At 56.4% G+C, this 26,792-nt stretch overlaps 12 protein-coding genes across 12 annotated transcripts; 7 read left to right on the forward strand and 5 right to left on the reverse strand.

Annotated features, from left to right (window-relative positions):
- Positions 1-63: 63 nt before the first annotated feature.
- Positions 64-1,764, reverse strand: BO86DRAFT_339155 (SNG1 family protein). The gene is made up of 3 exons (XM_025669002.1): positions 1,536-1,764; positions 390-1,478; positions 64-306 (listed from the first exon to the last, which is right to left on the reverse strand). The coding sequence occupies exons 1-3, from the start codon at positions 1,669-1,671 to the stop codon at positions 155-157; spliced, it is 1,377 nt and encodes a 458-aa protein (XP_025527511.1). The 5' UTR covers positions 1,672-1,764; the 3' UTR covers positions 64-154.
- Positions 1,765-2,133: 369 nt separating this feature from the next.
- On the reverse strand, positions 2,134-3,942 carry BO86DRAFT_430595 (glycosyl hydrolase family 79 C-terminal domain-containing protein; the record flags this gene model as incomplete). The annotated part of the gene is made up of 8 exons (XM_025675714.1): positions 2,134-2,573; positions 2,634-2,667; positions 2,726-2,817; positions 2,867-3,235; positions 3,282-3,389; positions 3,441-3,580; positions 3,625-3,744; positions 3,797-3,942. The coding sequence occupies 8 exons, from the start codon at positions 3,940-3,942 to the stop codon at positions 2,134-2,136; spliced, it is 1,449 nt and encodes a 482-aa protein (XP_025527512.1).
- A 537-nt stretch (positions 3,943-4,479) lies between these two features.
- On the forward strand, positions 4,480-6,080 carry BO86DRAFT_448316 (uncharacterized protein; the record flags this gene model as incomplete). Its single annotated transcript, XM_025676636.1, has 2 exons — positions 4,480-4,988; positions 5,213-6,080. The coding sequence occupies 2 exons, from the start codon at positions 4,480-4,482 to the stop codon at positions 6,078-6,080; spliced, it is 1,377 nt and encodes a 458-aa protein (XP_025527513.1).
- Positions 6,081-6,272: 192 nt separating this feature from the next.
- Positions 6,273-8,050, reverse strand: erg6 (sterol 24-C-methyltransferase). The gene is made up of 3 exons (XM_025677162.1): positions 7,594-8,050; positions 7,497-7,531; positions 6,273-7,439 (listed from the first exon to the last, which is right to left on the reverse strand). The coding sequence occupies exons 1-3, from the start codon at positions 7,795-7,797 to the stop codon at positions 6,545-6,547; spliced, it is 1,134 nt and encodes a 377-aa protein (XP_025527514.1). The 5' UTR covers positions 7,798-8,050; the 3' UTR covers positions 6,273-6,544.
- A 631-nt stretch (positions 8,051-8,681) lies between these two features.
- Positions 8,682-10,256, forward strand: slt11 (Pre-mRNA-splicing factor ECM2). Its single transcript, XM_025669925.1, has 2 exons — positions 8,682-8,940; positions 9,007-10,256. Exons 1-2 carry the CDS (start codon positions 8,800-8,802, stop codon positions 10,036-10,038), a joined length of 1,173 nt encoding a protein of 390 aa, XP_025527515.1. The 5' UTR covers positions 8,682-8,799; the 3' UTR covers positions 10,039-10,256.
- Positions 10,108-11,063, reverse strand: BO86DRAFT_339166 (LYR motif-containing protein). The gene is made up of 3 exons (XM_025669003.1): positions 10,739-11,063; positions 10,491-10,667; positions 10,108-10,430 (listed from the first exon to the last, which is right to left on the reverse strand). The coding sequence occupies exons 1-3, from the start codon at positions 10,812-10,814 to the stop codon at positions 10,336-10,338; spliced, it is 348 nt and encodes a 115-aa protein (XP_025527516.1). The 5' UTR covers positions 10,815-11,063; the 3' UTR covers positions 10,108-10,335.
- A 154-nt stretch (positions 11,064-11,217) lies between these two features.
- BO86DRAFT_362588 (putative ribosome associated DnaJ chaperone Zuotin) lies at positions 11,218-12,863 on the forward strand. The gene is made up of 3 exons (XM_025669926.1): positions 11,218-11,450; positions 11,516-11,656; positions 11,713-12,863. The coding sequence occupies exons 1-3, from the start codon at positions 11,298-11,300 to the stop codon at positions 12,751-12,753; spliced, it is 1,335 nt and encodes a 444-aa protein (XP_025527517.1). The 5' UTR covers positions 11,218-11,297; the 3' UTR covers positions 12,754-12,863.
- A 242-nt stretch (positions 12,864-13,105) lies between these two features.
- Positions 13,106-14,935, forward strand: BO86DRAFT_339172 (putative acid phosphatase). The gene is made up of 3 exons (XM_025669004.1): positions 13,106-13,713; positions 13,769-14,791; positions 14,846-14,935. Exons 1-3 carry the CDS (start codon positions 13,522-13,524, stop codon positions 14,879-14,881), a joined length of 1,251 nt encoding a protein of 416 aa, XP_025527518.1. The 5' UTR covers positions 13,106-13,521; the 3' UTR covers positions 14,882-14,935.
- Positions 14,936-15,238: 303 nt separating this feature from the next.
- Positions 15,239-16,684, forward strand: BO86DRAFT_362594 (MFS general substrate transporter; the record flags this gene model as incomplete). Its single annotated transcript, XM_025669927.1, has 1 exon — positions 15,239-16,684. One exon carries the CDS (start codon positions 15,239-15,241, stop codon positions 16,682-16,684), a length of 1,446 nt encoding a protein of 481 aa, XP_025527519.1.
- Positions 16,685-17,053: 369 nt separating this feature from the next.
- BO86DRAFT_409982 (uncharacterized protein) lies at positions 17,054-18,297 on the forward strand (the record flags this gene model as incomplete). The annotated part of the gene is made up of 4 exons (XM_025674453.1): positions 17,054-17,228; positions 17,289-17,317; positions 17,395-17,896; positions 18,046-18,297. Exons 1-4 carry the CDS (start codon positions 17,178-17,180, stop codon positions 18,295-18,297), a joined length of 834 nt encoding a protein of 277 aa, XP_025527520.1. The 5' UTR covers positions 17,054-17,177.
- Positions 18,298-18,328: 31 nt separating this feature from the next.
- Positions 18,329-20,238, reverse strand: BO86DRAFT_389380 (Rieske [2Fe-2S] domain protein). Its single transcript, XM_025672114.1, has one exon. The coding sequence runs from the start codon at positions 20,038-20,040 to the stop codon at positions 18,631-18,633; it is 1,410 nt and encodes a 469-aa protein (XP_025527521.1). The 5' UTR covers positions 20,041-20,238; the 3' UTR covers positions 18,329-18,630.
- A 357-nt stretch (positions 20,239-20,595) lies between these two features.
- Positions 20,596-26,633, forward strand: BO86DRAFT_389381 (putative DEAD/DEAH box helicase). The gene is made up of 5 exons (XM_025672115.1): positions 20,596-20,773; positions 20,841-21,534; positions 21,585-21,669; positions 21,735-23,352; positions 23,398-26,633. The coding sequence occupies exons 1-5, from the start codon at positions 20,718-20,720 to the stop codon at positions 26,498-26,500; spliced, it is 5,556 nt and encodes a 1,851-aa protein (XP_025527522.1). The 5' UTR covers positions 20,596-20,717; the 3' UTR covers positions 26,501-26,633.
- Positions 26,634-26,792: the final 159 nt, after the last annotated feature.

Below are 26,792 nucleotides of genomic sequence, written 5' to 3' on the forward strand. Positions count from 1 at the left end.
TTCACAATGGTAGGTAGTACGTGGATAGTTCACGATTACATCTCTCGCATATCCCAACCCGAAGAAAATCAATATTATGTTAGGAATAATCTAAGAGTCTAATCTATTATTACAACACGACAGCAAGAACCCGCTCCAAGGGCAGGGGCAGCACTCAAGCCCACCCGCGCTTCTGCTTCCACTGCATGAACTTGGCGGCGAAGGGGAAGAGCAGAATAGAGAGGGCGATCCAGATGAAGAGGACGGCGAAGTCGAGGCCGATGCGGGAGTGGGTGTCGAAGAGGATGGTGCGGAGGGCTTCGACGACTGTTCCAGCAGGTTAGCACTGTCATTTCATACCATACATGATCTACCGAGGAGGTAGGGTTTATTTGGGCAAGGGGACTCACTCCGATGCAGCGGCCACGCGTACCCCCACCGGAAGAACCGCGGCGCCAGATCGATGGCGTAGAACCCCGTGGCCACGTTCGTGATCACCCAGAAGATCAAGAACAGCGAACTCCACGGGAACCCGATGATCATGGCCATGTTCTCGCAGGGGAACCCCAAGGCGCACATCCCCACCCAGTTCAGCATCCAGTACACCACGAACGAGCCGTGGCCGTACGCGTTGGGGTTGTCGGCCGGCTCGACGGGCGAGGCCGGCGGGTTGGTGAAGGGGATCTGAAAGGCCAGCGAGACGAAGCTGTAGAACAGCGAGAGGCAGAAGTACGTCCCGATGTTCGAGACGATGCGCCACAGCAGCCACTGCGGGATCTTGAGCGAGGGGCTGTTGGGCGTCTTGAGGAAGCGCAGGTGCACCGGCATCATGAAGGGCGTGTTGAAGAACGCCAGGATGATCAGGTAGATCAGCCCGATGCTGGTGGCGGGGGAGATCACGGCCGGGCCGAAGAAGCGCAGGTCGATTTGCGTGAAGCCGATGGCCGGGTTGAGGGCTTGCGCCGGGGTCTGCGTTAGGTTCGTGGTGCTGGTACTGGCCGTGAGGTTCTGGATCCAGCGCGGCCCGAAGTAGCTGCGCACCGCTTGCTCCAGCCCCCAGAACTCGGGCAGGATGTAGCTGTAGTAGGTGGATTCGTCGCGCGCGCTGATGATGATGAATTCTGCGGCGCCGTAGGGGTCGTACGAGGTGTTGCCCCCGGTGACGGCTCCCTGGAGCAGGGCGGTCGCGTTGGCGTTGATGATGATGGCCGCGTAGGCGTGTTCGTCGTACACGCTCTGGCGCACCGCCCACGGGTCGTTGTTGAAGTCCGCCGGCGAGCGGATCGTGTACCCCAGTGCTTCCGGGTTGGTGCGAACGGTCTCCTCGACTACGTGGGTGATGGCTGGGCCCACGATCGGGGTGGTGTTGCGATAGGGCTCCACTTGGCCGTCGAAGTCGACAACCCAGACGGTGAGGTTCTCGAACCGCGTCTCGAGCTTGAATTGCACGGCCCAGAATAGCGACAGAATGCCCAGAATGAAGGTGCAGAGAATTAATACTGGTCAATTGTCAGCTTTGATGTGCACTAGGTTACCGTCAGATGGGCCAAACTCACCGGTCTTCCCCCACTGGAGGAAAACATGACGTCGGACTGGCGATAAGGCAGGATCGAAAAACGAGACGCCGGCGGGTGGCGCAGAAGGCTTGACCCCCGTCTCGGCCTTGTCAATGGACTCCTCGGCGCTGCTCATCCTGAAGGAACAGAAGGATCACACGGGGCGCAGAGATGGGCCTGAAATGATAAGAGTCCAGGATGTAAGCAACAAAAAAGGGATCAGGCCAACCACTAGCTCCAGGGCAGGCGAGCGGGCGACTTTTAACCCTAAGCATGGCGGATGGCGTGGATGCATCATTTGTCGACGCTGGCTGCGTAGTAATTCGGCCTGTTATCCCCTTCGAGTAATCAAACTCGTTATCTCCGGCGCAGATGCAGATCCATGGCTCTCATTGGCCGGGACTTCGGCCTCGATCGGGGCCCGAAGGGACGCGAGCGAATTTGCTGAGTGACCTTATCAGGGGTCCGTCTGGATCAGCTTGTGCCGGATTTCCGGATATCGGGAAGATTTGCTCAATGCTTATGCTTATGCTTATACATTCACCCGCGATCCATCCACCCCTTGCGCGACCCCATCTTATCTGATTGATCCATCCTACTATAGATAAATAAGCAACGCCTCGGACTCTTGCACCGTAAAGGTCGCCTGACCGCTCTGCACCGCCGTCGTCTCCGTCTCCTCCGTGCCCTGCAATGCGCACGTCCCGTTGGCGAATGTCTGTCCCCCGATGGTGATGGCCCCCGCTCCTACGGTCGTCGTCGCTGCATCTCCCGTCAGTCGCTTGGCTGATACAGTGGTCGAGGACAGGCCGCTCAGGGTGATGTCGACGCTGCTCCGTGTCCCTGAGGTGTAGTACTCCGAATTGTACAGCAGCACCCGCGTTGGCGCGCCGCTGCTGTCGTAGATCGCGTACGCGGCCACCCGGCTGTCGCCGCTGTCCAACTGCGCGACCTGCGACGCACCCCCAAGCGCCAGCGCCGCGGTATAGGCGCCAAAGAACGGGGCGTTCACGGTCTCGTCCCACCAGCAGTACGGACCTGCATGTGTTAGTGTCAGAGTCAGTATTGCCCTCATACTGCACTTCATGGACCACTTACAGTTGCCAATGGTTCCCTGGTGGAAATACAGTTGCTGTCGACCGTGTCAGTTCTGTCAGATCAGCATCCACGTGGACGGTTTGTTTCCCCACCTTGATCCCCAGAATAATCGCCTGCATCGCGTAGTCCAAGATCCACAGGCCCGCGCCAAAGGTGGGACTGATCCCTCCGCCGCCCCCGGTTGCTGCTCGCACATTAGTTGGTAAACCACTTCCAGGATGCAGTGGACGCACCGGAATTGGTCTCTCCCATCACGAAATCCTTGTCGAGCTCATGCGCCGCGGACACCTGCGACTGGAACGCCGTCACGCCCTCCACGATCGCCTCGTGGCTCATCAGCCCATCGAGGTCTGCGGTCGAGGCGGAGTAGGGGTAGTAGTGGTGGCAGAAGGAGCGCACGTATTGCGCGGCATCGGTGTCTTCCTCCTCGCCCACGAGGTTGGTCACCTCGTAGGATCCCAGTCCGAAGAAGACGCCCGCTTGGATGATGGCGGTCTTGTCGAGGGCGGTTCCGACCGAGCTCTGCCAGGCCACCTGCGACACGGCGTCGGCGGCTGCGGTCCAGGATTTGCCGTCGGCGATGGGGTCGCTGGATGTGAAGACTGGTGGAGGTTAGATCTGTTGGAGTGGCAGGACAGGGAGGCGTACAGTTTGGCTCGTTGCCGAGTTCGATGGCGTATAGGTTGCCGATCGTGGATGTGGCGACTTTGGCGGCTGCGATGGTGTTGTTGAGGTTGTCCAGACGTCGGTTGAACCCTGTGAGGGTTAGTACGGTGGGTGACTGGGAGGTGGCTGGTGGCTTCATACCGATGGTCACGGATCCACTATAGCTCGCTGCGATGTCCATGAACGAGTCTCCGTAGGTCAAAGTCTCCGGGGCGTCGTCCGGCGAGGCGACGGTGTAGGATACGGCAGACGATAGGGAGGCGTTGTATGTCGCGCGGTCCCTATTCGGTCAGCTGCGAAGATTGACTCGAAGAGTAGAACTCACTGGGTGGTGCCCCCGATCCGGATCGGGGGACTCGTTCCATATGCATCGGCCAGCACTCCCAGACAACCGTCGGTCAGGGACAACTGCTCGAAGTACTCGGGGAACGCGAAGAACTCGAATCTGGATTGTTAGCTCTCATACCAGGAATGAACGAGATCCAGAGAAGACTCACGACAAGCCCACCGGCGCAGCATCGATCTGCGCACTCGCATTGGCAGGCACAGAAGAAGGGATCTCGAAGCTCAAGCCGTGGGCCACGCTCGCAGTAGTCAACACACCGCTGACTACGGCGGACACACCTAGTTTCCTTGTAGGCATCGTGAAATACTGTACTGTACACAACCGAAGATTGATGGAGTTACAGTTGACCGGCTTGACCTGGGAGTCGTGTGGCCATAAATGGAGCTCCTGCGCTCCTACTAGGTACATCCCCTCGGTTATTTATCTGGCCCACTGGCTGGCCAGCAGCAGCCCCTCGGATAAATTGAGAGCAGTTCGTCAGCCCACATGCAGGTGTCTCGGAGAATTGACCAGCGAGCAGGTCGACTCAAAGATGGATTGGGAGAAGATCGACTGCAGTGACGCTCAAGTGCGGGGAAAACGCGGAGAAGCCGGGGTGAGCAACGATCGAGTTCTTCCACCAAACACCATGCGGCACTTATTCTTGGTATAGAATTATCTTGTGAGATAGTCAGGGGTTTCAAGGAGAGATGTTGGACAGAGCACCACCACCAGCAGAGAACAGACAGAGGGGTACCCTCCCTACAAGATAACAACTACGAATCCACCACATTAAGTAACATCAACAACCTCACCTCAACCCTCAACACCACCACCACCACCACCACCACCACCATGACCGTCCCCGACCTCAACCCTCAAATCTCCGTCCTCACACCAGACCCCCCTACCACCCACCGCCTCAACGCGTGCGCCTACCAACAAAGCGCCCTCACAACCCTCGCCCACACGCAATACGCCGCCTTCTACACCCCGACGCCCGACCCAACCACGCGCTTCCTCACCCTCGCGCGCCGCGATCTCTCCAACCAGACCAGTGAATGGCACCACCTCACCTTCACCGACTACCCCCAGCGCACCGACGACGGCCACAACACCATCTCGCTGGGCATCTGCGCCGGCGACGGCACCATCCACCTGGCCTTCGACCACCACTGCGACACCCTGCACTACCGCCTCTCCCAGCCGGGGCTGGCCTACGACACGCGCAAGACCAGCTGGACGGCTGCCAGTTTCGGGGCCGTGCAGTCCCATCTGCCGGGGTGCAGTACCTTGCAAGACGTCACGTACCCCCGATTCATCCCCGCAGGGAAGAACCTGTTCTTCGAGTGTCGTATCGGACGGTGTGTTCTTTCCTTTCCCTTTGCCTATCCCGCATGCCCAGCACCCACCTCCTTCAAACCGACCTATCCACCTAACGAAGGGAAAACAGAGCAGGCGCCGGCTCCGAAGCCCTATACCTCTACACCCCAGCCCTAACCACCCCAGCCACAACCACAGATACACGCTCACCCACACCCCAACCCACAGACCCCAACCCACAGACCCCAAACCCAACCCCAGGAAGTGGAAGATACACCCCCCACCCCACGCCCCGCGCCCTCTACCTGCACGGCCAAAATTGCAACCCCTACCCGAACGGCCTCTCCTTCCACCCCCCAACCAACACGCTGCACCTGACCTGGACGAACCGGCACTTCGTCCCCTACGACGGAGCAGGGGACCCGACCTCCACGGCCCACAAGGCACAGGCGGGGCCGAACGGGCCCGAGAATAACGAGGGGCTATACTACGCTTCCGCTGAGGTGGACACTAACCCTAACCCCGCTGACCCAGACAGAACGGTAAGCGTGCGGTGGCGGGGCGCCCACAATGCAGATGAGGTTCTTGCAACCGGCGCGTTCGGACACACTCTCCCCGACGAACAAACGACGGGCCTGGACTCCCAGGACCCCCGGCTCCGGGTCAGGGAGATCCCCCGCGGCAGCGGAATTATGAACCAGGAGGGCCAGGTTGTCGATGCCGATGGCGGGGTGCATGTGTTGAATCGCGAGAAGACCCGCCAGGGCCGGGAGGAGTGGGTGTATTATGCTTGTCTTCCGGACGGCAAGGGGGAGGCAGAGGTCAAGTGGGAGAGTTGGGCGTTGGAGGGGGTATATCCGACGGAGACGGGGTTGAGGGGCAAGGTGGTCTGCTTTCGGGGTGGGATTTGGTTTGTCTTGCCGGAGAATGAGAGGGAGGAGTGGGTGCTGGCGCGGTGGGGGAGGGAGGATGGGTTGGAGGTCGTGTGGCGGGGGCTTGGGTTTACCGGGGAGCCGGTGGTGGATGAGCGGGCGTTGGTGGAGTTGGGGGTTTTGTCGGTGTTTGGGTTGAGGGTTGATGGGGAGGGCAGGGAGGTTGTGGTCGTGACGTTTGGGTTGGAGGTGTTGAGTTGATCGTTCTTGAAGTTAATGCCCTGTAGGACCGATCCAGTCGCTTCTATATCAACCCTTCGCGGATGGCTCGATGAGGAAGAGAGGGACAACAATAGGGCGAGGGCTAGGGAATGGAAATCGTCAGGTGAGATGCCGAAAGACAGACACTGACGGAATCTCAATACGCAATACGTTTGAAACACTTCTGCATATGTCATCTCTTGATATTAACTATAACTAAATCATCATCCATGAGCACATACTCAGCAATGATCCGTCCACTGCCCCCAAACGGACAGCACAGCACATAAAGACACGCATCCCACGGCGGTATGCAACAATATAACATGTGGAGAAGGAAACAACAACGAAAACCTGGATATTAAAGAACATAGACCGCCGCCGCCGTCTATGAATGCTCGTGTGGGATGCGGTCGCAAAGAAACGCAATTTTGTACAGGCGTGATATCGTATTAACAATCCGTTTACTCGGGCTTGCGAGCAACCATCAGGTACATCGGCGTGAACAGCTTCTTCTCACCACCGGCCACCAGACAGTCACCTGCCAGAGCCAGACTGTCGGCGGTCTTCTGCGAGCCCGCGGGGGCGAATCCGATCTTCTCCAAGGCGCCGACGAAGCGGTGCGCGATCCCACGGCCCCACCAGGTCATGCGCGCAATGGTGAAGAAGTCCCAGATGGTACCCATGTGCTTGAAAGAGCCGGCCAGAGGATAGTACCAGGGGATCGCGTCGGGCCGGTCGGCCAAGTCCTCGTTGTGGAGGAGCTCGAAGCCAGCGTCCTTGACGGCCTGGAGACCCTCGGACACCTTGACCATGTTGGAGATACCGTCACCCTGCTCGATACCCAGACGGATCTTGCGGTGCTCGGCGTTGTCGTTGTCGTATTCATCAGTCATCAACCATTCGTACACACCGAAGACACCGCCGGGCTTGAGCACGCGGAAGATCTCCTTGTAGACACCCACCAGCTCCGGGGCGTGGCAGGTGGCCTCGATGGCGTAGACGGCGTCGAAGGTGTTGTCCTCGAACTTCATCTGCATGAAGTCACCCTTGACGAAGTTCAGCTTGTGGCTCAATCCCTCGCGCTCGGCGTAGCGGGTCGCGCGCTCGATCTGGTAGTCGTTGTTGTTCAATCCGGTGACGTTAGCGTCGGAGAACTTGACAATCTCGCGAGCAGGTCCGCCGACACCGCAGCCAACATCGAGAACCTTCATGTTGGCCTTGATGCCCATCGTGTGGGCCAGGTAGTGTTCGTGACGCGCAATGGCCTGGCGGAAGGGCTCGCCAGGAGCGAAGCGGCAGAAGTGGAAGGAAGTTCCCCAGCCATATTCGTAGAAGTCGGTGGCCAGGTTGTAGTAGCTAGGAGGAGAGGGTTAGATGGGCAATTGAGGTCAGAAGCGGCGATGGGAGACATACTGTCGGGTCAAGGTCGCATACTCCGCTCGGCGGGCCTGATGTTTGCAATTGATTAGCTTGGCCCAGCGGCAACGGGCGCGGGTTGCACAGTGCTTACCGCGCGAATCTCCTCGGTCTCGTCCTCGGCACTCTTGTTGTCCCAGTGCTTGAAGTACTCGTCGATGGCGGCCTTCTGGGCAGCGGCGTCCTTGCCACGCATGGCAGCAATACCACCCTGGGCCTGAGCGGACTTTCCGTGCAGGACACGGTTGAACTCAGCGTCGCGCACATGGTTCTCCTGTTCCAAAGCGGTGGGAGCCATTTTGAGGATTGAAAGTGGTGGTGGTGGGGATTAAAAAGGGGGTAAAGCCGGGTTGAAGAAAAGTGGGTTGTGCGAAGAAAGAAGAAAGGAAGAAGAGAAGAAGAGAAGGCAATTATATATCCACGACCCAGTTGAATGGAAGGGAATTAATAGAAAAAGAATTGAAGCCGAACAGGCAGCAAAGAAAGGCAGGAAGAGGGGGAGAAGAGGAGGAGGAGGAGGAGGAGGAGGAGGAGGAGGTGAAGTGGAATGGAATGAAATGAAATGAGATGGAAGGGAAGGGCCACCGTAATGTCCTTCCAAGTTGAAGGGAACACGCAAACACGAAGAACGGGGAAAAGAAAAGGGAGGCGGTGGACTTGACATTTCCCCAGCCAATCACCATTGCAGTGCTGGCCAGCCAACCAAACACCCATTTCGAGGCCGCACTAGACCCGATCGGGCCTTCCGGGGTTCTGGCCGGGAAAAACATGCAGCCGAACGGGACGATGGAACAACGCCTTCCCTTATATGGTCTAGTGCCAGGCATCTTCCGCGCCTCCAAGCCTTGATCTTCACCCGCCAAATCTCGTTCCTGGTGGCTTCCGCTGCGTATTGCGTATTCGCGTATCTGCGTATCCGCGGATCTGCGTATCTCCGCGTACTCAGTGGCAGGCATCATCAATTCAGGGAATAATGCATCTTGGGGCTGGCAGGCGTGCGGACAAGGATGAAATGCTCTTTGGCTTTCACATGCTAGATTATACTCTGCACAGCCCCATTATGACCATAGTAAGTAGTCCATTGATCAACGTCAACGGCATGCAGGAGCCCCCTGTCACGTGATAGCATAACTCAGCCTAGCTGATTATGTAATCTGTTCGCCACAATACCCGCACTAGCCACATTCAGCCACAATGACTATCGATAATCCAAGTTCTTGCTGCCGCTGTCAACTCCTCCGGTTCACCTCTGAGCTTCGCCGCTGGAGTCCCAAACAGAGCTTCACACTACCCCACCACCATGCCTCCTGCTCAGATCAAGCAAGATCTCAACCGATCCGGATGGGAGACCACCGACTTCCCGTCAGTCTGTGAGAGCTGTCTCCCGGACAATCCTTACGTTCAGATGCTGAAAGAGGACCATGGCGCAGAATGCAAACTTGTAGGTAGCCCCCCCCCCCGTCGCTCTGCGCGCACATTCGAGCCCACGATGCTAACACTGTCACAGTGCACGCGTCCGTTCACCATCTTCCGCTGGAAGGCCGACCGCACCGCGCGCACCAAGCGGACCACCATCTGCCTCACCTGCGCCCGCCTCAAGAACTGCTGCCAGTGCTGCATGCTCGATCTGTCCTTCGGCCTGCCCATCGTCGTTCGTGATGCCGCTCTGAAAATGGTCGCCCCGGGTCCGGAAAGCACCATCAACCGCGAATACTACGCACAGGGCCACGAGAAGGAGATCGAGGAAGGCCGCGGTGCGGTCGAGGAGTACGAGAAGACCGACGAGAAGGCGCGCGAGCTGCTCCGGAGACTCGCCAACAGTGAGCCCTATTACCGCAAACAGCGCCGGATCGAGGCGGCGCCAGAAGACGGGGAGGGTTCCGCGACAGTCTCCAGCGAGGCGCCCGTCGGCCACAGCCGGTACGGCAACGGGCCGGGTCCGATTCGCACCAGCGACAGCCGGAGGGGCACACCGCTGCCCGGCCGGGGCGGACGCGGAGTGGGAGGAGGCATGCGTGGTGGACGCGGCGGGCGTCCCTTCCCCAGTGCGGCGCAGGTGCCGCCCTCCGCCGACGACATCAACCCGCCCGCCGACCCCAACATCACCTCGTTGTTTGTGACGGGTGTCGAGGACGACCTGCCCGAGCACGAGCTGCGCACCTTCTTCACTCAGTTCGGCTCGCTGCGCTCCTTGATCTGCTCCCACCGCGCCCACTCCGCGTTCATCAACTTCGCCACCCGCGAGGGTGCCGAGGCGGCCGCCAAGCACTGCCAGGGCAAGGCCGTGCTCCAAGGTTGTCCCCTGCGCGTCCGGTGGGGCAAGCCCAAGCCGCTGGACAACATGGACCGCGAGGAGCGGATGAAGAACGCCCGCGAGGGCCGACAGGCCGTGGGCCCGCGCGCCTCCGCCGATGGCGGCAAGAGAGCCATCACGGCGGCCGGCGAGGACCTGGCAAAGGAACAAAGACCCCGGAACTACGCTGTGGCGCCACCCCCGGGTTCTGGTGAAATCCAGTACTCCAGTTTGAACGGCGATTAAATTGTTCTTCGTTGACACCGTTTTCTTAAGGACATAGGGAGCTTCCATATGATGTATGTTTGAGAGCGGGCGTTTTGGCTTTCTTTTTATTCGCTATTTTGTGTGTGCATTTGTCTATCTCTACAACATTGATCAAACCATGAAATACCCCAAAGTGACGCCAGAAAGGAGAGAAGTAGAAGGAAAAAAAACTTCGGGTATACTATAATACAATCCGCAATGCATATCTTTGCAATCAACCACCGAATCCCCAGCCCATTAGACTGTAGTCTTATCTCTGTACAATCGACGTCGTGCTCAGGCAGAGCAGGGCTTGTCCACCTTGACCTTCTTCCCGGCGATCTTGATGGAATCGTTGTCGCCGCGCTCGATCTCGTCATGGATCCGGAGTTCTATGATCGGTGTTAGCATTGTCTTTCTCTGGCAGGGTGAGCCAGGGAGTCAAAGCGCACCCCACTTGGCATTCTCGTCGCCATCTTCCCGGACACCCTGCACGATGTTGTGCCGCAGGATGTTGGCCACTTCGATGGCGTGGTTGATCTGCATGGGGGTGTCGATGCCCTGGCGCGGGTGATTGTCGAAATTGCGGCGGGCTTCTTGACGGGCTGCGACCATGACGCGGAGGTCGTCTGTTCAAGAAGGATAGAAGTCAGCGGAGGTCATAGAGAGGTTGTTGAACGGATGTATGGGGTGGACGGACTGTGGAAGGCCACGCGGGTCGCGCGGAGGAGTTGCCGGTAAGCACTGCGTGCGGAGACGACACCCTGGGCAGCCATATCGAAACGTGTGAGATTTGTGAAGAGGATGAGTGGCTTGAGTGTTGCGTCGGGGGTGAACGGTCTGGGCTTGTACTCGAGTATGAGTCTCAAGTGACGGTTTGCGGATCGGTGGCTGCGAAGAGCGAGCGGCGGAAGTGGTTGTGAGAGAGGTGGAGTTGTAGTACAGTCTCTAGTGTCTCGCTAGAAGAGAAGTGAGAGACAAGATGTAAATCAATCCGATCGTAGTTGAGAGAAACTATGCTGTTGACAAGCAGGTGACCTTCGCAGCGGACTCGAGGCTTTCGAAGAACCTCCGAAACAAGCCACCCGTGATTGGCTCCGGGGCAAGCGGCAAGTCGGGGCAGAAAAAATAAAAAACGCAGCGGGCGAGAAGCCTTGCCTTCAATCGATTTTCTCCCGCCGTCACACAACCTTCCTGTTGGGGTCTTCCATTGTCTCATTCCATCTCCATCGAGGCATCTCAAAAGTCCACTGGGCATCATGACTTCCACTCAGACTTTCAACCTTGCTCTCCCCGCCCTGCCTTCCGGCTGGAGCGCCGAGAAGGACTTCAAGGCCGTTGGCACCCTCTCTGGCGCCACCCAGAGAAACCTCGAGGCTGTTGGTCCTTTCTTCCTGGCTCACGCCCGCAGAGTATGTTTTATGTTTCCATCCTGCTTGAAGCTGACTTCCGGGTAAGATGCTTACCATTTCTACAGAAGCGTCACGGACGTACCTTCTCCGAGGATGAGAGAATCCAGGCCCAGCAGAACGTCAAGAAGACCGAGGAGGATGACCTTGGCGAGATCTCCGAGCCCGAGGACAACATGCTCCTCGCCAGAGAGGCTAAGGACTGGAAGGTATGGTTTACCGGTGGATGCAATTACTGCTACTGTTCGATACTAACCCCTTGCAGAGCCAAGATCACTACCAGGTCCTCGGCCTGACCAAGTACCGCTGGCGCGCCACCCCCGAGCAGATCAAGCGTGCTCACCGCAAGAAGGTCCTCCGTCACCACCCCGACAAGAAGGCCGCTCTGGGCGACCGTGACGAGAACGACCAGTTCTTCAAGTGTATCCAGAAGGCCCACGAGGTGCTCTCTGACCCCGTCAAGCGCCGCCAGTTCGACTCCGTCGACGAGGCCGCCGACGTCGAGCCCCCCACCAAGAAGGAGGCTACCAAGAACTTCTACAAGCTCTGGCGCAAGGTCTTCATCTCCGAGGGCCGCTTCTCCAACATCCAGCCCGTCCCCGAGCTTGGTGACGAGAACAGCAGCCAGGATGTCGTCGAGGAGTTCTACAACTTCTGGTACAACTTCGACAGCTGGCGTACCTTCGAGTACCTGGACGAGGACGTCCCCGATGACAACGAGAGCCGTGACCAGAAGCGTCACGTTGAGAAGAAGAACGCCAACGCCCGCCGCAAGCGCAAGACCGAGGACACCGCCCGTCTCCGCCACCTGGTCGACGACTGCGCCGCTGGTGACGAGAGAATCAAGAAGTTCCGCAAGGCCGCCCGTGCCGACAAGGACAAGAAGCGTCTCGAGAGAGAGGCTGAGGCCAAGCGTCTCGTCGAGGAGAAGGAGAAGGCTCGCCTGGAGGAGGAGCAGCGCAAGAAGGATGCCGAGGAGGCCGCCAAGGCCGAGCGCGAGGCCAACAAGAAGGCCAAGGAGGCCGCTAAGAACGCCACCAAGAAGAACAAGCGTGTTGTCAAGGGATCCGTCAAGGATGTCAACTACTTCGATGAGGCTCCTTCGGCCGCCCAGGTCGACTCCGTCTTGGGAGACGTCGATCTTATCCTCAGCAAGATCGATGCGGAGGAGCTGGCTGGTCTGGCTGGCCGCCTTACTACTGCTGGTAAGGACGCTGCCGCTGTCAAGACTGTGTACACCGAGGAGGTGCAGAGACTTGTCGGCGCTGGCAAGCTCAAGGAGGGGGAGGCCAAGTTCTTTGCTTAGACGATCTGATCTGATAGAGGGAGGGGTCTTTCATCGCTAGTCATGATATATTATAGATGATAGATTTCCAGTCGCTTTGCAAATAATGAGTAGCAATGATAGCATGGTTGATATATTTGTTCTACCTTAGGGGATTTTTTTTTCTTTTTTTTTTTTTTCCATTTTCTATTTTTCCTGTTATTATGATTATTGTTTTTCTTCAGGCGTTCTAATCTCCCCCCAGGTTTGTGCTGCCCGTCGCTGCAGCTGGCTGGGGCACGTGCCGGTGGCCTGGCCTCAGGCCCACTTTCCATCCACTTTCCATCCCGCTCTCCCGCTGGCCAGTCAGCGCCGAGTGAATCGCAACGTGCATGATTCCTCCATGATTCCTCCATCTACTTTTCCCTGCAGAACTGCCAGTCATTCTCAACACCCATGCATAACCGGCCTTTTCCCGGTCTCTCCGTCGGAGATTAGATACCGCGCTGCGCAATCAAGTGCATGCAGGAGGGGCTAGATGCCATCGCTTAAATCTACATGGCCAATCGCTTGAGTGCAGTTACATGCACAGCTTCCTATCGGCAGTGGAGATGCAAACACATGCCCCCATGAGCTGCTAACCATCTCGTCCGACATCGCAAGACATCGCAAACTTGAGAACAGAAACCAGATATAAAGACCTTCCAGAATCGCAGTGCTCTCATGTCCTCTTTCCTTCTTCGTGCCTCAACCCCGCAAGCCCTTCGGTTCTAATCACTCACCTGGCCTCCGTTTCATCCATCGGGCATCATGTTCACCAAGCAATCCGTCTTGACCCTCCTTGGAGGTCTGTCGCTTGCTCTCGCGCAGACCACCACTGAGGAGTACCCTTCCGCTGCGGAGATTGCTGCAGCCAAGGCTTCTGTCCAGCCATACTCACCAGTGTCCAATGTGAAGGGTCTTTCGTTCAACCGCTTCGTGAATATTTGGTTGGAGAACACCGTATGTCGATTCCCCGACCATCTAGTGCAGGACAGGACATGGCTGATCTGGCTAGGACTACGATACTGCCGCCGGGAACACCCACCTGGCTGAGCTGGCCAAGAAGGGTTTGTTGCTCAGCAACTTCTGGGCTATCACTCACCCTTCAGAGCCCAACTACTGTGCCTCGGCCGCCGGTGACACCTTCGGCATGGACAACGATGACTTCCACCAGATCCCCAGCAATGTGTCCACCATCGCGGACTTGTTTGATACCAAGAACATCGCGTGGGGAGAGTATCAGGAGGCTCTTCCCTACCCTGGCTACCAGGGGTACCGCTACCCGGAGAGCGGTGCCAACGTGTACGTGCGGAAGCACAACCCTCTGATCTTGTTCGATTCCGTGACGGAAGATGCCCTTCGCCTACGCCAGATCAAGAACTTCACTACCTTCTACGAGGATCTGGAGCACGAGCGTCTTCCCCAGTACATGTTCATCACCCCCAACATGACCAATGACGGCCATGACTCCAGCATCGAGACCTCCGGGGCTTGGACCTACAACTTCCTGACCAAGCTTCTCGAGAACGAGTACTTCACCAAGGACACTCTCATTATGCTGACCTTCGACGAGACCAGCACTTACGCGATTGGCAACAATGTCTATACCTTCTTGCTAGGTGGTGCCGTCCCGGAGAACCTCCGTGGTACCACCGATGATACCTTCTATACCCACTATTCCGTCATTGCCTCGATGTCCGCCAACTGGGGTCTCCCGTCGCTGGGTCGCTGGGACTGTGGTGCCAACCTTTTCAAGTGGGTGGCCGAGAAGACCGGCTATGTCAACTACGAAGTTGACACCGCCAACCTCTACATGAACGAAACCCACCCCGGTCCGCTCTCCGATGACGACTACAGCACCTACACGGCCGGTTGGCCCGTGCCTCTTACTACGGGTACTTGCTCGGCCGGCCACGGCATCTTGTCTCAGGTCAAAAAGACCTGGAAGGGGCTGACTGCTACCTTCAACTACACTGCTCCTTTCCCCTACGATTCGCGGAGCAACAGCAACCTTGGTGTTTCTTACAGCCGCAAGCTGGTGAGTCTCGTGTCCACGCTATCTCGAACTATGCTAATCAATCTTTCTCTGTAGAAGAATGGAAAGACTGAGTCTGGTGTTTCTCAGTGATGTGTACAAAAGAGTTATGTCATTTAATTTAGTGTTAGTTAGACAGGCCGTGAGCCCACGTATAATTCCCATCATCCCTACTCCTTGGCGCCATCTTATTCCTCTCTTGAGAATTTTTCTGCGACAACATAATCCATATCATCTTTACGCTGCAGCTGATCGGAACGAGTTAGGTTTGTGTGCGACTGAGTTGGCCTGCATTGGGGTGGTGTCTCGACCGCGGTCTACTTGACTCATCGTGGCTGCGGGGTGAGTTGCATCATGTGCATATAAAGCCCTGCTCGCACACACACAATCTTTGTCTTCGGTGCATCCTCAATCTCCCCATCCAAACAAACCTTTATAAGGATACTCGCAATGAACGAATCGAGTCGGGAACGACTTGCTGCCCCAAGCAATCTGGAACTGCAAGACTTCGACAACAGCGGCGATAATGCCCTCAACGTGACCTCGTTTGAGGACATCCCTCCCGACGGAGGGTATGCCTGGGTGTGCACCTTCTGTGTGTTCATGATCAATGTGCACACCTGGGGGGTCAGCAGCGCGTGGGGAGTGATTCTGAATTACTTCCTGTCGCATTCAACCTTCCCCAACGCCAGCCACCTGGGCTTCGCCCTGATCGGAGGGGTCTCGATTGGGCAGTGCCTGCTCATCGGTCCTCTGGTCACGCAAACTCACCAGACAGTTGGCACCATGCCCACGCTGCTTTTGGGAACTGTGCTTGTCTCCGCCGCTCTCTTCAGTGCCTCGTATGCCACACAGTTCTGGCACCTCCTCCTGACGCAAGGCATCTGCTTCGGCTCCGGGATGGGCTTTCTGTATCTGACTGCGACGGCCATCCTGCCCAAGTGGTTCAGCAGCAAACGCAGCTTCTCCTCCGGGCTGGCATCTTCCGGCACCGGCCTCGGCGGACTGGCATACAGTCTGATCGCGGGCCGCAGCATCGAGACCATCGGCATCCAGGGCACCTACCGGGTCCTCGCCGCGTGCGCTTTGGGCGCCAACCTCCTGTGCTCGCTGCTCCTCCGCGACCGACCCAGCCCTCATCCCGCGCCCTCGCTTCTACGACCCCGACGCAGTCACTCTCGCCCCGCAGCCACCACCACCACCCCTCTCTTCTGCAGCCCCACGGAACTCACCCACCTCGAAGTCCTCCTCATCATCATCTGGGGCACCTCCACCGACCTGGGCTTCATCGCCCTCCTGTATTCCCTCCCCAACTACGCGACCTCCATCTCTCTGACCGCAAGCCAGGGCTCCATCGCTAGCGCCTGCCTCAACCTGGGTCTGGCCGTCGGCCGGCCGCTGATGGGCTACTTCTCCGACCGCCACGGCCGCATCAACGTGTCGATGGTCACGACCCTCGTCTGCGCCGTCCTCTGCCTGACCCTCTGGGTGTTTCTGTCCTCATACCCGCTGCTGCTCCTCTTCGCCCTCCTGGCCGGCTCCGTCTGCGGCACCTTCTGGGGCACCGTCGCCCCCGTGCTGACGGACGTGGTGGGGCTGAACCGGCTGCCGGCCACGTTCGGGCTGGTTTGCTTCATGCTCGTGGCGCCCACGACGGTGGCGGAGGTGATTGCCCTGCGGCTGGTCGATCTCGCTGGCGGCGGGTACCTGGGCGCCAAGGTGTATGTGGGCGGGCTGTTTGCCGTGGGCGCGGTGGCGTTGGCGGTGTTGCGGGCGTGGCGGTTCTATGAGATCGAGCGGAAGGGCGTCCTGGAAAGGAATGGGGGTGTGGGGGAGTTTCCCGGGTTTGGGAGGTGGGTTGCGGTGGAGAAGTTGTTTTTGCGGGGGAGGGTGTGATGGGGGTTTCGGGGGTGGGGTGTTAGAAAGATATTTGGTGGGGAGTGAGGTTGGTATATGGCAAAGATCATGGGTCTATAAAAGCATTGGAAGAAACTTAGTCACTGCTGGTTTGGTAGATTGGATTTGAGGCTATACTGGTTATATACGTCTTCTATGGAATTCGATTGCATGACATAAACTGGCTGTGTTTATCTTGGTAGTTTTCTGTACTGTACGTAGTATACTTCCCTCCCCCCTATCACTCTATGCCGTCCAATCTACGTGATAGGTCTTGCATGGTTACTCAGATGTCTTGCTGGTGAATGTTTTAAGTACAGTACATGTATGGCTGGTGTGCATGTGTCACTCAACCCCGCATTCTCCCCTCTTCTTCTATCATCTCCATCACCTCCATCACCTCCATCACCTCAACTACCTCAACAACCTCACAAATCGTTTTCAACTTCAGCTTCAACTTGTTCATCAACATCAATAAACCACCACCACCACCATGCCCAGCAAACTTAATTCCGTCTTCGTCATCCACCTCCTCGTCGCCCTCGTACGTTCCCTCCACCTATCCAACTAAACCAAAACAGAAACACTAACCCACACCTCAAAGCTCTCCATCCTCTCCCTCATCCTCGCAATGTACGTCCCCAACCCCTTAGCATCCCCCAAGCCCCGCATCCCACCCCCTCCCCATCCAGAAACACTAACAAGTACAGCCTCGCCTGGACCCGCACCCAAACCCTCTCCCTGCCCCTTCCCCCCATCCTCCCCATCCTCACCACCCTCCTAATCCCCTACACCCTAGCAACCCTAACCGCCACGACCTTCCTCAAACGCACCGCCTCCCCGAAATCCACCATAATAACCTCCCTACTCAACACCCTGCACACCCTCCTAAGCGCCATCCTCCTCACCCTGACCCTCCACCACCTCAACACCACCGAAGGACTAAAATCCTGCACCCTCGACCAAACCTGGCAACGGTATTTCCACGCCCGCGACGCCGGAACCATCCGCCGAATCCAGGATACCCTGCAGTGCTGCGGGCTGCGCAGCGTCCGGGACCGCGCGTGGCCGTTCAAGGATAAGACCCATGGCGATGATGCGTGTGTGTTGCAGGTGGGGTATACCCGGTCTTGTGCCGGGGTGTGGCGCGCGGAGGAGGTGACGGTGTTGTGGTTTTTGGGCGTGGTGGTGGGTGTTATGGGGGTTCTTAGGGTATGTTCTTTTTTTTTTTTCTTTGCTTTGGCTTTGGCTTGATTCTGTGGGATTGTTGGGAGCGCGAAGGGATACTTGACTGCTGGGCTGGCGGGGATGTGTGTGTTCATTGGGCTTGGATTGTGGCTAACGTGGTTGTTTTGGGGTAGATTGCATTTTGGTTCCTACGCGTGCGAGGGGTCGGGGGTCGGTGGGTTGATAAAGATGATACTGATACTGAGGGTGTGGGTGTCCGGCAGAGACGCGAGGAGTATCAGCGGATTTTGGATCGGGAGGTTGCGGAGGGGGGCAGTGTTGGGGGTTATGGGGCGGAGGATGCAGGGGAGGAGGGTGATTCTGCTGCTGGGGCAGGTAGGCTGTTGCCGCACTCGGAGTCGGGGTATGAGTGGGGACGGCGTTGAGGTTGGCATTGATTCGCATGCTAGGGGGGATGGGATGGAGGATGCCCAGTATGGAAAATGGTTTGTTGGGCTCGTTGCTTAACGCTAATGGGTATGCTATGTACATGATGCAGGATTTGGTACAGGTTTTGTGAATAGTGCTTGAGCGCACAGACAAATTGCAGTGCTTCTCGCTTCTGCTTGGTTGTCTCGGCCACAAAGCAATCCCCGCGGTGGGATTGGGACACTGTTGACGCTGTGTCGTTGTCTGCTAAGCCTGGCGCAGACAGATCAAACGGGCGAACTCCCTAGGTGAGTTGAAGATATAGGTGAATGGCATCGTCCTCTGCAGGCTCACGCCTTACCATACCCCACTAAATTGCCGTAATACCGCTCGTCCAGACCGGCCTGCATGCGCGCCTCGGTGTTGAACGGCTCCCGCAGCGCCCCCACCCAGTATTGCTGCACATTCGACCGGAACACCTGCACCGGATCCGTCTGCTCCTGCCCGCAGATCCACGTTAACCACCGATGCCCCGTCGTCACATGGGTGATCTCGTCATTGTGGATGATCTCAAGGGACTGCACGCTCTCTTCATCGCCCGCCTTGCGGAACTTGTCGATCGTCATCGGGTTCACATCCAGGCCCCGCGCCTCATGCACCAACGCGATGATACTGATCCGCGCGCGGAGATCATGCCCCGTCAGTGTCGCGGACTCCCACAGTCCATGGTGCACGGGAATCGCCCCGAAGAACGAGCCCATCTCCTCCAGCCGCGTCCGCAGCAGCGAGAAATGCTTCGCCTCGTCGTTGGCGACCTTCAACCAGTCGTGGAAGAACGCGCGCGGTAGACCCCGCGGGTCCGCGGCCGTGGTGCGGAACGCCGCGAACCGCACGCAAATGTCTATCGCCAGATCGATCGCCCACTGCTCGATGTTCGCCAGCGCGTGCAGCATCATGATGCGACTCTTCTGCGTGCCGCCGCGTCCCGCGCGGGGCATCTGGCCCGGCTTGATGTCGACAAGGCCGTCGCGGGGCGGAATCGCCGGGAGGTTTACGCCGCTGCCGTCGCCGATCTCCATCTGGTTGCTCGTGCCTTCGCGTGCCGTGAAGATGGAGAACAGGTGCGCCGTCAGCTCAATCTTGTGCTCCGGGTTCGAGGTGTTGAGAATGTGCGCGCACCAGTCGCAGACGGTCGCCTTGTCGTCGAGGTAGACCGCCGGGCCAGAGGAAGCAGCGTCGGTTTCTGTGGCTTCTTGAGGAGAAGCAGCCGTCTCGTTGTTCCCGTTTGCCTGTTTGCTGGTGTCGTCACGCTTGCCCGTTACCTCTGTCTTCAGCTTCATCTTCTCACTGACGGCCTCCATTTTGACCAACCCCACCCCGTCCTCTGGGTATTCCAGCATCACCTGATCCCCGAACTCCACCGCGCCCCGTACGTCCACGGGGAATGTGCACGCCTTGATCCCGACACTTGACTCCCCGGTTTCCACGTTGAAGTCGTACGCATGCCACGGGCAGGAGGCCACGTAGGCGGAATCTTCGATGTCAATCGACGAGTCCTGCATCGGGCCGCCGGCGTGCGGACACTCCGCTTCCATGGCGTAGTAGGACCATCCGTTGGCTTCGTTCTTCGGTGCGGGGGAGGTGGCGGATGGCTCGATGGTGGGGAGGCGGAACAGCACGAGGCGTTTGCCGGTCGTCAGGTGGATGACATAGCGGGTTTGCGTGAGGGAGGCGAGCGGGGCGAGGGGTATTCGTGGCATTTTCTGTCTGGATGTGTAGACTTTGTTCGAAGTTCTGTTGGTGTCTGGATGAGTGGAGGGGGAGGTTGTTTGATCGGAGGGTGAAAGAGTGAAATTTGAGATCACGTGAGGCGGGGCTGTGGTGGTCTAGACCGAATCGGGGGATGGACAGACAGGCACAAGTGGAGTCAGCCTTATCGATAAGGCACACTGTCTCTTATCGTCTTATCGTCTTATCGTCTCATCGGCTACGAGGTACTCCGTACTGTACATTACTTTCCATGACTATCAACATTCGAGGAGCCGCCAAGCTGAGCCGTCTGCAAGAATCTCCAGACTCTCGGACTCCCTTCGCTTTCTTCCTGAATACGTATAGGCCTAGACGGTCGAGCCAGATGCTGTGGCACTCGCTGGTGGGAAAACCTGCCACGGTGAATGGTGGAAATATCGACGTCCACTAGCAGGCAGCTTCCCGTTAAGGCCTCTAGGCCTCTGGCTGATCAAGCTGGGGCCACGCAACCATCAGCAATCCCTGCACTTCCTACTAATCTCCTTTTCCCACATCCTAGTCCTTCCCCTCTTCTCATCACACAGCATACTTTTCTCATCTCTTCTTGTCCTCAAGGCTATAACAACTCAAACATCTGCCATAGCTTCGCCCTTCACAGTACACACAAAGCGGATGGTGTCACGTCAACATGTCGAGTGCCTCAGACACGCCGGCAGATCTTGACTGGGCTTTCCTTTTCAAGGGGTGTGTTCTTTCCTGCAGTGGCCTGACCCGTATTCCACCATCAGCTAACTCATCCTGCTTTGAAAAGGAAAAGCTTTTCTAGTCCACGCACCATCGACCTCATAGGGGATTATGCGGGAGACGAGCTCTTCATACTGGAGGGCGATTCGCTTCTACGCCACTGCTTTTCCGACGATTTGTTGGACTTTGACCTCGGATTCCAGCTCCTCCATGCCACTTACATCGTTGAGAGATTTCTCTCACAGCTGCAGCAAAGAAAATGTCACTTTCACATTGTCTTCTTCGCAGCTCATTCAGAGGCATGCATCCCACAGCGCAGCAGCTCGGGTAACTGGTCGAAGTATCGTCTAGCTCGCGAAGTCATCGTGCAACATCTGATTCGCCACGTGCCAGCAATTATCCCATCTATGCACATCCGCTGTTTTGAGACGTACGATTGCACGGAGTTCCACGACTACCTTGTTGCCACCCATGCCTACTTCATCATGTGTCATGATGGTGAAGATCTGGAGACCCACCAGCAGCCTTGCGCCGAGAAAGCAGAAGATTATGATGCCCTCTATATTTATGATGAGGAGAAGCATAACCCTTCTGGAGCAGGCCGCGACGATACTGCTGCAAAACTAGGACCCCAAGCCGGTGCGAAGATTGATAAGGCCGCTGTGAGCAACTCCGCCACGCTCCGACGTTTTATCTATTGGTCCCTGTCTTGCGGCTATACAGTCTCGCTCATCAATAGTCTCGAGTTTCGGGATACTAAGGCAAGTCGAGCTTATCATGTTGAGAGGATAGCACGTACTAATCTGTACAGGTCATTTCTACGATCCTTGAGGGCTTCGGTATGTCTAGGCAGCAGTCGTATGGAGCTAGGGATATAGACTCGCAGACTATTCGCGGTATGATCTCTCAACCGAGCTCAATCGGCGAGAAGGTACGGCTGACGTGTGTCATTCTGCCGTAGTGTCCCACTGCAAGAACAGTTCTTTTACCGGTCAACTAAGTGAGCGAGTCACGGAAAGTTTCAAGAGGATCTACAATAGTGTCCCACGTCCGAACCTATCCCAGCGTGAATGGGCCGTTATATTCACTCTCAGTGCTTTGGAAGAAACTGGCAAACAACGTGAGAAGGCTGGCAAATACATGGACGCTATGTTGCTGCACACGGCATTTCTGTCCGAGTGTCAACTGTGTGACCGCCCATGTCAACCCAATGCCTCTGGGCCTGGGGCGGATTTCCTGAGACGGTACAACAATATGGCGCTTGCCGTCCTGCAGTCTCCCATCTGGCAAGAAATCAGTGCAGATGAGAATATAGCCTGCGACTTAGTCGATATGATTGACGGAAGGATCTTTCTCGGGGCCCTGAACAGGGATCAGAGCTCATGGCCCGCAATGCCGGCCAATTCTAGAGTGGGGGAGAAATATAACCTCCTCGTATCAACAATCAACAGAATCTGTGCTCGGGAACTTGTCAGGGGTATCGTGACAGGAGACAGCGTCATATCGGCAGACCGCCAGTGCCAGGAGCACACGCAAGAAGCGACGCACTCCGGATGCAAAAGTCACTCGAATATTTCAGGCTCTGTCATGCCTTTCAGTAACCGCGTTTTGGACAAACACCTGGGACCCATTTTTCTGGACATTGAACCCTCCGCTGTGGGAATTTCGAGTTCTGCGCTTTCGAAACCTTTCGCGGAGAGAACCCATTGGCATAATGCCCGCCGTCCCTTGGACGTGAAGCAACCCGCCCCAACGCCTGAGAAGATCCAACGTCGTCACCAGCGCTTGATGACAGATATCAGGCAGTATGCTCTTAGTCTCACAAATGCGACCGGTAGCTTCTTGGAGCCTGAGGCGGTGTTTCGGGAATCTAAGGGGGGTTCTGATCGCAGACCTACTAGAAACCAAGAGAATCCCCGTCGCGCCATAGGACTCAATCCTTCATCCGAGTGTCGAGACAAGCAGAAGATGTTCATCGAGAAGCAAATGGAAGTGTGGCAAAACCAACGCCGCTACTTCGATAAGGAGTCAAGTCTTGCTCAGCGGTACTTGAACGCCAAGGCCTACCTCAAAGGATTGCCAGAAGAGAAGCGATATTCTTTGGAGGCTGAAGTATTGACATACTTGATAAGTACCCTGGTTCGTCTTTGGCGCAAGCGATGCGTTGCCGGCAAGCAAAGCCAGTCAATGCCTATAGTCGCGCTCATTTGGCATACAATTCTGCAGGTCGCCAAGGTGCGAGAGGGTGTCACTGAGGACATCATCCGTTGCATCTCGAAAACGTCGAACGAGCTGGGACTCCCGGAAGTCGAACTGGTCCCTCATAGCAATCAATCCCTTACATTTGAGTTTGCGTTCCCAGGAGCCAAGACTGCGGGCTTAGGTATAGGACTGTCATTTCGCGAGTTCCAGCTTCTTCATGCAGGACCTTTTCTCGATCGCAACATGGAGTCAGCCCCAGATTCCCGAGTGAGGGGCTTTGCGCCTGATAGATGGCAACGAGAGATTCTGGATCAGATAGATGCTAAGGCGAGTCTTTTTGTGGTTGCTCCTACCAGTGCTGGGAAAACATTCATATCGTGAGTGATCCAAGCCTTATTTGGAGACTTGTCTGACATGTGTAGATTCTATGCAATCAAACAAGTTCTTCAAGAAAGTGATGATGGTGTCCTCGTGTATGTGGCGCCCACCAAAGCCCTTGTCAATCAAGTCGCTGCAGAGATCGAGGCTCGATTCACCAAGTCCTATAAACACGCTGGAAAGTCTGTCTGGGCCATTCACACTCGTGATACTCGAGTCAACAACCCGACCAAGTGCCAGGTACTTATCACAGTGCCACACATTCTTCAAATTATGCTTCTTGCGCCAGGTAACGCAAAGTCATGGTCCTCTCGCATCAGGCGGATCATCTTCGATGAGGTGCATTGTATCGGTCAAGCCGAGGACGGCGTGGTCTGGGAGCAGCTACTTCTTCTTGCACCATGTCCTATCGTCGCACTTTCTGCAACTGTTGGCAATCCCAAAGAGTTCAGCAATTGGCTGAGCCTGACACAACGGGCAAATGGCTTCGAACTAAAAACAGTGGAGCACAAAGTTCGTTGGTCGGATCTCAGGAAGTACATCTATCACCCACCAGCCCGGTTTAACTTTGATGGCCTCCCGGAACCCGCAGTGCTTCCAACCCTCGGTCTAGATGGATGTTCTGACATGCAATATATACACCCCGTGACGACTTTGATCGACCGTTCAAGAGGCATACCAGACGATCTTTCACTTGAGCCCCGCGACTGCTTGAAGCTCTGGCAAGCAATGGTCAAATGTCAGAAAAAGGAATTTGCCCTTGATGCCTCTCTATCTCCAGCTATGATGCCAGAAATCATGACCAAAGCCGATGTCCTCCCTTTCGAGGCTAGATTGAAAGCAGTTCTTGCATCATGGATGAGAGACCGCAAGTCGCCGTTTGACGCTGTGGTGCAAGAGCTATCAGGGGACACTGCGAGCAATAAGGAAACTGCTAGTCATCCTTCATCGTCCGCGAGCGATTATTGCTCGAAGTTGGCCGGCCTAGAAACCCTGCTGCAGACAACTCTACCGCTCATTTGTGCCCTCTCCGAGCAAGGCGCCCTTCCGGCCCTGTTTTTCAACTATGACCGGAGCTGGTGCGAGAAAATCTGCCATCACATTTGTAGCGAGCTTCAAAAGGCCGAAAGATCTTGGAAAGAGTCTGACGCAGAATGGAAAAGCAAACTGGCCCGTTTTCAGGCATGGAAAAAATCCAGCTCGCCTCGTGCCAAAAAAGCCAGAAGCCACAATGCCAACAAGATGTCACGAGCAGACCGGCTCCGAGAAGCTGCTTTAGAGGAACCCGACTGGTATGCGTCGTTCGACCCCGAAGAGCCGCTTGATAGATTCTCTCTCGCAAATGGGAAGGCGCTATCGAAATCGGAGTTCGAAACTTGTGCTGCGGAGCTAAAGTTCTTTGATGTACCTCAGACCTTCATCAATGCTTTGAGACGTGGAATAGGGGTTCACCATGCAGGTATGAATCGCAAGTATCGCAATGTGTGCGAGATATTGTTTCGGAAGGGGTTCCTGCGCGTCGTTATAGCTACTGGCACGCTGGCTCTGGGTATCAACATGCCCTGCAAGACGGTCGTATTTGCGGGTGACTCGGTATTCCTCACAGCCCTCAACTTTCGACAGGCTGCGGGACGCGCGGGTCGCCGTGGCTTTGACTACTTAGGTAATGTCGTCTTTCAGGGCATCCCCGATATGAAAGTCCGTCGCCTCATGAGTTCCAAGCTGCCCGACCTCAACGGACATTTTCCCATCACCACCAGTTTGGTACTTCGACTTTGCATCCTACTTCATGAATCGGGCCAGGCTACTCTCGCAAAGAAAGTTGTTGATTCGATCCTGTCAAGTCCGCGCATTTACCTTGGCGGGCCGGAGTCCAGACAGACAGTACTTCACCATCTACGCTTCTCGATTGATTACCTCCGACGCAACCACCTCCTTGATGAGACTGGTGTGCCCCTCAACTTTGCCGGCGCGGTTTCGCATCTCTACTACACTGAGAACTCCAGTTTCGCTCTTCACTCTCTCCTCAAAGCAGGGTATTTCCACCGCTTGAGCAAACACCTCAAGGAGAATTCTGAGCGAACCCTCCGCACCCTAATGATAGTAATGTCGCACCTATTTGGCCGGCAGCCCCTCCATCCCTCGGTGATCAAGCGCCACTCCCAACGTCAGAAAAAGTCAACATCAGTGGTCTTCCTTCCACCCCTCCCCCGTCCCGCTGAGCGGATCCTGCGGCATCACAATCGCGAGACCCTGGGCATCTACTCAACCTACGTCGCCACGTTCGTTAACCAGCATCTCCACGACCTGGATAACATGCTTCCATTGACCAAGCTGAAGCAAGGCGGCACGACTTCGATCCTTGAAACGGCCGCCGGTGACAAGCGCGTAAGAACGGCATTTATGTGCCCCACCCAGGCTGTGATCACATCAGCCTTCGTCGCTCTCTCTTCTCCTGACCCGCCCCAAACCATCGCCCATCTCTGCAAGTCTGTGCGTCAGGGCGTGTGGCTCGAACAGTCCGTTATCCCGCATGTGCCGGTCGAGTCGGATGGAGAGGCAGTTCCGCTGAACGCGTATCTGTACGACTTCTTCAAGCATGGCAATAAATCGGCGCTAGAGAAGGAGAACATGATTCGGCGGGGTGATCTGTGGTTCCTGTTGAATGGCTTCTCCTTGATACTGGCGACGATAGTCGCCAGTTTTGAAAATTTTCTGAAGTCAGATTCGAAGTCATCGGTGCGAGAGCCGGCTGGTTTGGACGTGATGGGGTGTGGGGATGTGCTGGAGGAGGCGGATGAGGTCGGCAGTATGGACGACACTGTGCTGCCTGTTGGGGAGAAGAATTTGGTGGTCAAGCAGGAGGCGAATGAGAAAGGAGGCAAATCTATATCCGCCGCTGATCCAAAAGAAGAAGTGCCGGCTAGCTGGGAGGATACGATGGACGATGAATCTGAGAGCAACGCGGATGCTGTTCCAGTTGCTATTGATGAAACATTGCCCACCAACAACGACGAGCAGTCCCAAGAGGAAGCATGCCAGCAAACGGACACCGTGTTCGACCAGGAAGGACTGCAGCGAGTTCTCGAGATGTTTAAGCTCTTGCGGGTGGAGTTCGATAACAAGTTTAAGAAAATGTGGGCTTAGTGTACCGGGTTCCTTTTGTGGGTGGATCTGTGTACTGCAATGTGAATGTTTGGAGAATCTATCGGGAGAAATGCGTGCAAAGTACTTTACACAAGCGATTCAATGAAGACGAAAAGATTGCGAATGCTGTCAACGGAGTTAATTCGCGTAGTGTTGCCGCTACATCCTTCTCTCGCAAGGCGCACTGTAGGGAGTGGACCGGCCCAGCTTTGCCAGGCAGTTCCCATTCCTAGAAGAGCTCCGTACTCGCCTTAAAAGCAGAGGCCCCGCAGTTCCATGCGAGGGTCTCATC

This window comes from Aspergillus japonicus (genome assembly GCF_003184785.1).
Source record: "Aspergillus japonicus CBS 114.51 unplaced genomic scaffold BO86scaffold_25, whole genome shotgun sequence".
NCBI classification, from domain to species: Eukaryota; Fungi; Ascomycota; class Eurotiomycetes; order Eurotiales; family Aspergillaceae; genus Aspergillus; species Aspergillus japonicus.

What these genes read in the sequence shown, in the direction of transcription:
- BO86DRAFT_339155 (XM_025669002.1), bottom strand. Translation starts at nt 1,671, where the DNA reads ATGAGCAGCGCCGAGGAGTCCATTGACAAGGCCGAGACGGGGGTCAAG. An exon ending in CCTCCAGTGGGGGAAGACCG is followed by an intron (nt 1,479 to 1,535) that starts GTGAGTTTGGCC and finishes ACAATTGACCAG; the next exon opens with TATTAATTCTCTGCACCTTC. An exon ending in CGCGTGGCCGCTGCATCGGA is followed by an intron (nt 307 to 389) that starts GTGAGTCCCCTT and finishes CTGCTGGAACAG; the next exon opens with TCGTCGAAGCCCTCCGCACC.
- erg6 (XM_025677162.1), bottom strand. Translation starts at nt 7,797, where the DNA reads ATGGCTCCCACCGCTTTGGAACAGGAGAACCATGTGCGCGACGCTGAG. An exon ending in AGACCGAGGAGATTCGCGCG is followed by an intron (nt 7,532 to 7,593) that starts GTAAGCACTGTG and finishes TGCAAACATCAG; the next exon opens with GCCCGCCGAGCGGAGTATGC. An exon ending in TATGCGACCTTGACCCGACA is followed by an intron (nt 7,440 to 7,496) that starts GTATGTCTCCCA and finishes CTCTCCTCCTAG; the next exon opens with CTACTACAACCTGGCCACCG.
- slt11 (XM_025669925.1), top strand. Translation starts at nt 8,800, where the DNA reads ATGCCTCCTGCTCAGATCAAGCAAGATCTCAACCGATCCGGATGGGAG. An exon ending in ATGGCGCAGAATGCAAACTT is followed by an intron (nt 8,941 to 9,006) that starts GTAGGTAGCCCC and finishes ACACTGTCACAG; the next exon opens with TGCACGCGTCCGTTCACCAT.
- BO86DRAFT_339166 (XM_025669003.1), bottom strand. Translation starts at nt 10,814, where the DNA reads ATGGCTGCCCAGGGTGTCGTCTCCGCACGCAGTGCTTACCGGCAACTC. An exon ending in GACCCGCGTGGCCTTCCACA is followed by an intron (nt 10,668 to 10,738) that starts GTCCGTCCACCC and finishes CTTCTTGAACAG; the next exon opens with ACGACCTCCGCGTCATGGTC. An exon ending in CGACGAGAATGCCAAGTGGG is followed by an intron (nt 10,431 to 10,490) that starts GTGCGCTTTGAC and finishes CACCGATCATAG; the next exon opens with AACTCCGGATCCATGACGAG.
- BO86DRAFT_362588 (XM_025669926.1), top strand. Translation starts at nt 11,298, where the DNA reads ATGACTTCCACTCAGACTTTCAACCTTGCTCTCCCCGCCCTGCCTTCC. An exon ending in TCCTGGCTCACGCCCGCAGA is followed by an intron (nt 11,451 to 11,515) that starts GTATGTTTTATG and finishes CCATTTCTACAG; the next exon opens with AAGCGTCACGGACGTACCTT. An exon ending in GAGAGGCTAAGGACTGGAAG is followed by an intron (nt 11,657 to 11,712) that starts GTATGGTTTACC and finishes AACCCCTTGCAG; the next exon opens with AGCCAAGATCACTACCAGGT.
- BO86DRAFT_339172 (XM_025669004.1), top strand. Translation starts at nt 13,522, where the DNA reads ATGTTCACCAAGCAATCCGTCTTGACCCTCCTTGGAGGTCTGTCGCTT. An exon ending in ATATTTGGTTGGAGAACACC is followed by an intron (nt 13,714 to 13,768) that starts GTATGTCGATTC and finishes TGATCTGGCTAG; the next exon opens with GACTACGATACTGCCGCCGG. An exon ending in TTTCTTACAGCCGCAAGCTG is followed by an intron (nt 14,792 to 14,845) that starts GTGAGTCTCGTG and finishes CTTTCTCTGTAG; the next exon opens with AAGAATGGAAAGACTGAGTC.
- BO86DRAFT_389380 (XM_025672114.1), bottom strand. Translation starts at nt 20,040, where the DNA reads ATGCCACGAATACCCCTCGCCCCGCTCGCCTCCCTCACGCAAACCCGC.
- BO86DRAFT_389381 (XM_025672115.1), top strand. Translation starts at nt 20,718, where the DNA reads ATGTCGAGTGCCTCAGACACGCCGGCAGATCTTGACTGGGCTTTCCTT. An exon ending in AGACTCGCAGACTATTCGCG is followed by an intron (nt 21,670 to 21,734) that starts GTATGATCTCTC and finishes ATTCTGCCGTAG; the next exon opens with TGTCCCACTGCAAGAACAGT. An exon ending in GCTGGGAAAACATTCATATC is followed by an intron (nt 23,353 to 23,397) that starts GTGAGTGATCCA and finishes TGACATGTGTAG; the next exon opens with ATTCTATGCAATCAAACAAG.